The sequence below is a fragment of the Clinocottus analis genome, unplaced genomic scaffold (assembly GCF_023055335.1).
Source record: "Clinocottus analis isolate CAN_PGR_092001 unplaced genomic scaffold, fCliAna1.0.p SCAF_24, whole genome shotgun sequence".
In the NCBI taxonomy this organism is placed as follows: domain Eukaryota; kingdom Metazoa; phylum Chordata; class Actinopteri; order Perciformes; family Cottidae; genus Clinocottus; species Clinocottus analis.
The window spans coordinates 5,656,464-5,665,285 of record NW_027175976.1 but is presented as its reverse complement, the minus strand read 5'-3'; the positions used below and the strand labels follow the sequence as shown (position 1 = coordinate 5,665,285).

General features: G+C 42.7%; 1 protein-coding gene across 2 annotated transcripts in view; it reads right to left on the bottom strand.

The window, feature by feature from the left end:
- Positions 1–3,001: 3,001 nt before the first annotated feature.
- Positions 3,002–8,822, bottom strand: part of atp11a (ATPase phospholipid transporting 11A) — a 36,003-nt gene continuing 30,182 nt past the window's right edge. Inside the window, exons 31-32 of one of the 2 annotated variants that reach the window (XM_068590403.1) lie at positions 7,141–7,268; positions 3,002–6,255 (exon numbers count right to left, since the gene is read on the bottom strand). In XM_068590403.1, the coding sequence (XP_068446504.1) occupies positions 6,204–6,255; positions 7,141–7,268 (180 nt within the window). In that variant the 3' untranslated portion in view covers positions 3,002–6,203. Of the gene's footprint in view, positions 7,269–8,822 lie in introns of both variants that reach the window. The other variant, XM_068590402.1, reaches the window with a different exon arrangement.

The following is an 8,822-nucleotide window of genomic DNA, read 5'->3' as shown; positions in this document are numbered from 1 at the left end:
AAAGAAGAAAAAAACATTTTGGATTTTAGCTGAATGACAGTAGTGTGTGTCGAGTGTCCATCCATCCCGCAGTAACACTTTGAATGAGTTGTTTCCTGCATTTTCTGCCATAGGTTACTAATTCTCAAAATGTGTCGCCTACGAACGCATATGTGAAATGAAGAATTGTGCGGTGGCCTTGAGAGAAGCCAGCGTGTGCGCACATGTCGTATAATGTTCTTGTGTATTCCAGATGACGCCTGTGCAGCCTCTCAAAGCTTTCAGCGGACGAGAAGTCTTGAAGCCTCAGATTGTCTTGTTTTGTGTGTTATCTGATTCTATTGTGTGTCGAGACATTGATGAGATTGACAAAGGAGAGACAAGACTGGAGGACAGATGGAATAAAGTTTCTGCACAATTTCCCTCGTTCAGAGACTGAAGGTGAAGGAGAAGAAGAAGAAGACACAGTAGGGGCTTTTATAGCAGGACTTGTTTTCTAAGTGTTGCAGTCTCTCTTGAAATGTTACATGTTTGTGTTAATGTTCAGTAAACACTATCAAATCAAATTTAAAAGCTGCCTCCCTGTCCCATCCTCTAAACATTCCTCTTTAAAGGCCAGGCCATAATAATGAGACAGCCTTTTGTGCAGACAAAGGAGGAGCCCCCCACCCAATACCCCTAAAAAAAAAAAAGAAAAACAGTGTGTACTGAGTCATAAACAATTGGAGGCAAATAACTGCAATTTCACAGCTAATTCGTAGATTTCACGTGTGGATGCCTCCATCACCTCTCTCCATTTAATGCTGTGAATAGAGACACACGTCTCACAGTGTGTGTGTGTGTGTGTGTGTGTGTGTGTGTGTGTGTGTGTGTGTGTGTCACAGGTCTTATGATTTAAGTTTGAGTGTCAGACCTCCTGCTGAGCACAGACATGTGCAGAAACACACACACACTCTGTTGTTACTACAGGTGTCAAAATGACTGTATTTGAGAGGAGATTGTTAATTGGTCATTCCATAAAATCCACACAAATCAGATACCATTGATTTTTTTAGATTGTCACTTTCTCCAGAGTGCGTACCGATGTTAAAATACACACAGATGAGCTCACACAATAATTCCCCACAAACACTTGTAGCTTAATGTTTGCTAACAGACCATATAAAGAACGTAATAATGTTTAAATTTACTTTATGGATGTGCTCAGCTCTTGCCTTTACTCATAATCATTGCACAAGTATTTGTGTCGACCCAGAACATGTGGAGTTGAAGCTTCAGCACTGAGCTGGAAGTTGCTGCAGAAGATGACAGAAGACCCTCCACACTGTCTTTGTTGGTGGTTTTCATTCTTCTGTCAGCCTCTGATGATGAGCGGAGGGAATGAGTGACCAAAGGGGAGTGGCCATATCAGATTACATTTAGCGATGGGAACTCTTGAGCTGGAGGAGAAAAGTAAAACGGAGCTGGTGAAGCAAAGTGTTGGGAAGCAAACTAAAGAGGAGAGGCAGAAGAGGAAGAAGAGGAGGAGGCCCGTGACGAAGCCCTGTGGACCTCCTGTCACCGAGCAGCGTGGTTTAGACACCACAAGTTAGCCGGCTGTTGGCTGTGGCTTCACATCTGCTGACATGTGAGTCACAACAATTTTCTCATCCGAGAGCAAATAAGCATAAACTTCCCCAAATGTCAAACTTTTCCTTTAACCTCTCATCTCACAGCGTTAGAGGATGTTGCGCATGGCACTTTACAGGATTACTATTGAATTCTCACATTTTGAACACCTGTTGTCACCTGTTGCTTTCTTGCAGCTTCACACAGATAAGTCCGACTCTCAACATGATGGAAAATGAAGAGATATCTACTCGGCGCCTTTGATTTCTCTGCCAGTCCCATTTCTGTCTCTTCCGTTTCATTATGTCTTTTCGATATGCCGAGTATTTTTTTGCTTGATTGGAGGTGTGAATTCATCTCAATCTAACACACCTTGTTACAGCCCTCAGAAACACACACAGACACCTACAGTACCTTAAAAAGTGTGTTACGTGCTTCAAGCAATCTAACCTGCAGCAGTTCAAGATGAAGGAAGCCTAAATTGGTGGTGAAGAGGTTTTAAAGGACTTGGTTACACCTTGAATTACACCACCCACCTTGCTATATATTTTAAATCTATACAAAGTAATACACCATAAACATGAAATTAGAGGTATAGCTCAATGCATATTTATAAGTTTTTAGTGGCGTTTTGATGAAATAGGCGGTAAAGCATTGAGACTTTTTTTAAAATGCTCTGTTTTAAAATGATTGAATGAGTCATTGCAATTTAGCGGCTGAAAAAAAAAATCCATCTCGGGGATGGTAATGGAGGTCTGTTCAACCACAAAGGGAATGCACAACCACTTTTCACCATCTACTTTTCATATTTATTCTTCTTCCCCACATTTCACCTCTTGACAGTCTTGCCCTAGATATTTCTCCATCCCTGTCAGACACACTAGCAGGTCTCATCGGCTGCCAGCTGTGGAGGAAGAGGACGGGGAGATCAGCGCAGACGAGAAGTGAAAAGGATGAAGAGAATCCAATCGATCCGAAACCTCCATCCTAATCTTGTTGACGTCCTCAGATGGTGTAGACGGCAGCCCTGGAGCCACTTTGGGGAACACAAATCTAAAAATTGTCTTTAAAAAAAACAAAACATTTGCTAAGTGTCATTTCCAGCACAGCTGTTGGTTCAGTTTGAGGAGCATCAGCTGGTTAAATGCTCTGAGCTCTACTCGGGAATGATCCTTTTGATTTTATCTCATCTGTTCCAGATATTTAGAAACTCCTCAGGTGCGTCTGATTCGTCAACTTTGAGCCTTTCAGGCCTCAGACAGGTCTGGCACATCTGAAATACTCTACTGCATCCCTGTGGCTGAGGCAGGAAGTGCAGCGGAAAACAATAACACTCGTGAGAGGGAATCCATATTTATATTTCTTTTATTTTCAAGCAAAAGGTACAGTTGATTGCCATCAATAGCTACAGAAATGTTGGCAAAAATCCACAAGTAAATCTTGATATGACTCCGTTAAAAACTGTATATAAAAAGACCCCAAAACTGTACATCAATCAACATAACTATATTTATATGTATTGTATATCAGTTATAGATACTGTTGTTAATGAGAAATGTAACACTATACAATAACACATTGTAAAAGAGAAAGATAACATTCTGTTCGAAGGCTGTCAGTGTTGTGTTTGTGTTGAAGGATCAGGACAGTTGAGACGAGAGCGATCGGTACAGCAGGACCTTGAATCCACCGCTAATGGCTTTGAAAAGTTTCCACAGCAAAGTGTCCCTCGTCAGACATGTGACGTCCAGTGCGGGGGCGTAACTGAGCCACAGGAATCTGTAGTGAAGCATTAAAGCTACGCAAACGTACATGTCCAGTGTTGCTTTGTAACAACTCAGTTTGCTTGTTCGGATACTCTTCTCCGTGAATAAGACACACGTCAAATACTGTCTCAAGAATGTATAAAAAGATCTCTAACATAGATACAAAAAGCACTACAGGAACCGTGGGCAGTCTTTTGTAATTCACTCAATATGTTGTGTGGCTTCCACAGTTTTATAACGACGCAGACGAACGGAGACACAGGAAGTACCTGATTACCTCTTGCACAGATTACCTCACGGAGAAGGAAGGGTTATGGCAATCATTCGGATATTCTGACTCCCAGATGCCTTGAAATGCCAAAAGTCAGGTTTGATCAGATAACTCCACATCATAAAGAATTGTCCGTTTGTGGTCGATAGTACTCAATCCAGAAAGACAAATTAGAATATTTAAAATGGCTTCTCTCATAATACATGGTGTGCTGGATTTGTTTGCAGATTGCAATAAATTATTCTCCTTCATGACATAAATGACTTTTAGATGCAGAACATTATAATACTTCTTCACTACAACATGGCAAGTGTTCTGCAAACACGTTTTTTTTTTTTTTTTGCAGTGGATTATTTACATGCAAGGCAATATTTAAACTGGAGGTATCCATGCAGATAGTTTGGTTTTATTTGCCAAGGTTTTGAGACGTCGGTCTAATCTACAGACTGAACTGTGAAACGTTTTAATCAGAAATATATCTTTGGTACAACGTGGTTCAGATACAACTAGAGACGAGTGAGAAATATTTTTTCTGTCTTGTTATTTGGTTGAAGTGACGCTTTAATTTGTAAATACGGAGACACATTACGTATATTTTTCGAGGGATTCCAACAGTATGTTCATTTTGCATAAATAGAAAAATAGAAAACCCACATTTTGAGTCAGAGATGTTAAATTAGGAGAAAATATATAAATCCCCTATGTAACTTTGAGTGGTCGTACAGAGCTCTTCAAGTGTCCCATCTCGTTCAAATAAAGGTTAAAGACAACATCGCGTCCGACAGATATCGACCCAGTGTGCTACGACTACCGAGCGAGGCCTTCGCTCACTCTTCTTGGGGCAAAGTGGAAATTTACACAAATATTAAACAATAAAAAATAACATTGCAGAGACCCCATGCCCTCCTTTACATATATACACATTCGGAATAGAAACAATAAAAACAGATATTAAACACAAGAATGATATTGTCTTCGTGGACAAAATGACCCGCGTAAAACTGATTTTCCACGTACACGTTTCACTCACGGGTCCATTCTCCCAGTCACTCCTCAGTCATGCATCCGTTCATCCATCATCAAATGCCTCTTATTACTCGTACATTTACCATAAAGCAAGCAAAGACAGTTCAGCAGAGAGAGAAACTACCACAAGGCACCTAATGTAAAGCAGCTAAATGTATCTCTAGCAGCAGCACGGCTTTGGTTCAGAGAAGTGCTCTAACAACGCAGAGTAGAAAAGGTCGTTTCTACTCGGCCTCACAATGATAGATGGATAGATGGATGGCCGAGAGGATGCAGAAGAGGACACAGGAGAGGATGGTCAGGCGGGTGGAGGCGGCTCTCACAGAGGGAGGAGAACTCCCACATCAGCATCACTTCACCACAGGGAGAATGAGAGAGAGAGACAGAAAGAGAGAGAGACAGCTAGAAAGAAAGACAGAGTGGTTAAATGTTGAAGCAGGAAAGCGTGAGACAGAATTCAGAGACGACCCTTTTCAAGGTCGATCATCTCTTGAGACTCCTGTGGATATTGAAGCACTCTTTGGGTGCGTCGAGTTCTGATTATTAATATGCGATCCAGCAAACAATCAGAGGAGATCGATACCGCCAGAGCAAGTCGTTTTCTCCCGTCATTATGCTACGCTAAGCTAAGCTAACCAGCTGCTGTCTCCAGCTTCATGTCTATATATCAGAAGATCAAATCTCAGATAAATTGTGCTTTCAATTAAGGCATCGAGCAGTCTAGGGGCACTTGACAGAATTATGTTGTAGGGTGGATTATATCTATAAAGGAAATATGGCTGTTTATTTTTAAGGTGCTTTGAGGAAAGTGAACACAAGCAAGTTAAAATAGTATTTTATAAAAGCTCGTAACGGCTTGACAAGACATGCACCCAGTGTTTTTTTTACATTTAACTAAGGCAGCTGTATGTTTCTAACATCATATCTTTAAGTTTCCTCAAAGGACTCAACTGCCCTCCACTTTCATTTAGTGTTGAACAGAGCCATGAGTGTGTTTGTGTGTGTGTGTGTGTGTGTGTGTGTGTGTACATTGACCTATAGATCACACACCTCACCCGGCTCCACAGTTTATTCAGCAGTCGATGTCTAAAGGGCGCCATATTGTATTTTTGTTTCTTTGGTAAAAGGTCTCAGGGGAAGATAATGTGCCATTCAGGTGACATTAAGGCGTTGAGAAACAGCTGGGAAGCCGTCGGCCATTTCTAAGCCGTAAAGACCTCTGTATATAGCTTTATAGATACATGTGAGAAGAAGCTCTACAGTTAAAGTGCTTTTAAGACAACGAGACAGAAAGGGATCCTGCAGACATGAATGCAACAAGCTAACACGACTGCTAGCTAACACACATCTCTTCCATCAGGCTACCTACATGGGAGTTTAAAAGCTTAAGTGTTGAACGTGCAGCTAAAGTTGGTTTTTCTTTCTTTGTTCCTTTAAGACACATTATGCACTGACGTTTAAAACAGGAAAAAAAGACCAACTCAGATCCACTTCCACCAACACTTAGGCGTTACTTCTCTACCACCGCCCTCCTTACAATGTCGTAGAGAGTCCTAGGGAGTATTTCGGGAAAATATGTTTGCACACAGGCAACACCAGTTAGTCCTGAAAAGAGGCAGAACGAGAAAGAGAGAGATGGAAGGAATGAAGAAAAGGAAATGTTTGGTCAGAGAACGCTCGAGCTGGCTAAAGCACTGTTACTGTCTCCATCAGCAGCACAGTCACAACACATCATACTTTCTCCGTAAAGTCATAATCATCATTCAAATTGGAGTAAAGTACACTTCAGCTGCCAGCCATCAAAGGAAGGCAGGATTAAAGGGCCAGTGCACATACATACATACATGTATGTATGTATGTATGTATGTATGTATGTATGTATGTATGTATGTATGTATGTATGTATGTATGTATGTATGTATGTATGTATGTATGTATTTCAGTGATTTCAGAAATCAAAGTGAGTCTGTTTTGTTGTGACATCGGTACGCTGAGCCCTTTGCACGTTGTGGCGGCGAGCGAGGCCCTTGCAGATGGAGTCCTTCCCAGAGCCGACCCACAATGCTTTGTGCCATACTTGGCTGCTGACTTGGGAGCAGTTGTGAAGGTCACTTTCATTGTCAACTCTTAGAGATGGATTACCTGCTATTAGCATCATAGTCAGTTATTCACCTCCAGGAACATAAATAAGTTAGTTTCTCTTTTCTTGCCAGTGACCGCTTTAGTTTCTGGACCAATTTGTTAAATTACTCCTCCGTTGAGTTCAACTCCAAATGGATGCTATTGTATCCCATATCAGAATAGTTGAATAGAGAAAAACACCAGACAGAAATAAACTAGACTGAGGTCTCTGGCCCCGCCCCGCCGTACGCGTGCCCCTGCTTTGAGTGGCGGGAGCCGTCGGCGAATCGGAGGAGGGGGGGGAAGGTGCAGTAGTCTGGCGTTCTTCGCCAACGTGTGAACATGATTTTCTTGTGAAAGGGTTCAGACCTTCGAGGGTTCGGGGCGTTCCTTTGGTTGCCCGAGCCTCGCCGGTGTCTGCCGGCCTTGGACGGAGCGTGGAGGGACTCCAGGGGGGTGAACTCGGACAGCTGGCCGTTGTAGAGTTTATCAGCATTCTGTGTGTGAGGAGGGAGGAAGAGGAGACACAAAGTGAAAACAGAGAAGAATAGATGTTGACTGCACTGAAGAGGAGGGGACATTGTTATCCAGCCGGCCATACATGTGTATGTAGTTATTCATGGTTTGGCCTTCGTTCCCATTGATGGAAATCTTTGGTGGTATGTTACAAGCGTCATATTAAAAAAAGGAAAATAAGCTTTCCTCAAAAAGACTTAAACAGTTTTCCCAGTTTTGTGTGGAAGAACTTGACTTTATTGAAACAGTTCTGCATGTTGACATACAGAACAGCAGATTACAGCATACAGCAGATTAAAGCAGGAGCTTCACCTAAAAAGGCCAAATGAGCTCCTGCAAAAAGCGAGACTCTTTCCTCTGTCAGTAACCTGAACCTGCGTCAGCAGGCAATTCAATTATTTACATGATTTAATTAATAAAAGTACTTCCATCCTATTGGCCAGCTGTGATGATAATATCCTGTCCATCCTGTTCAGACACAGAGCGAAGGAGGTACACACACGAGAAAGAGTAAAATACTGGAACGTCGTACAGCAGCATAAAAAAAGGCAAATAAAACCATGCAAAGGAAACATATTGGAGAAACATGCACGAACGTTCAGTCCAACTGGGTCGAGCCTTCTGCTTGAGGCTGAAATGAGTCACTAGAGGGCGCCAGAGCTCCACATGACGGGTCACCCGACAGGATGCGCGTGCTTTTAGATACCTGGAGGGTTATCAGACCCTCACACACACTCACGCTATACCCACGTGTTAGTCAAGTAAAACTCTCAAAAGCTGTGAAACTTCTCACCGTGGCAAAGTAAACCCCATCACTGCAGGATGTTAACATCACCCACCGTTACCAATACACACACACACACACACACGCACAGTAGCAGGGTGTGTGTTTTACCGTACTGAAGACTTTTAGGTTTCTGTGACAGCTATTCCATCTAGTAAGGTGACAGAGCTCTGGTAGGTCACGGCCCTCTCAGACCCTCTAATATCCTTCACACGCTGTGGACACACGCACACACACACACACACACATAAACACACACACGTATACAATGAAACACAAACATACTAAGGGTCTGACACATTAAAACACGCACAGTCTTACATCATCACTGGCATGCAATCAGACTGTTTGAAAAGGAGTCACTTCATGCAAAACAGCAGCAGGGACAAAGTAACAGGATACAAAAAAAAGGAACAAAAAGAGGAAGAGGGATCGTATACAGGTTACGGACAGGAGGAAAGGCAGAGGGTCACCTCTAGGAGGGCTGGGTTAGAAACTCATTCTGCTGGAAGTCTGGGACAGCATAAAGATGGTGGAGGGCTCGGAGGCGAGGCACCGGCGCTTAGTCTGCCACGGAGGAGAACCAGAGGGAGGAGAGGACGAAGGGAGGAACCAGGAGGTCAGAGGGAGGAGGGAGAGTTAAAGCTCTGAAGATCTTGTCAAAAACGCCACACAAAAGTTCACATTTACAGACGCGAGAACACAAAGCCACATCTGGACAGGGTTCAGGAGGCTGGTCATTAGCTCTCCA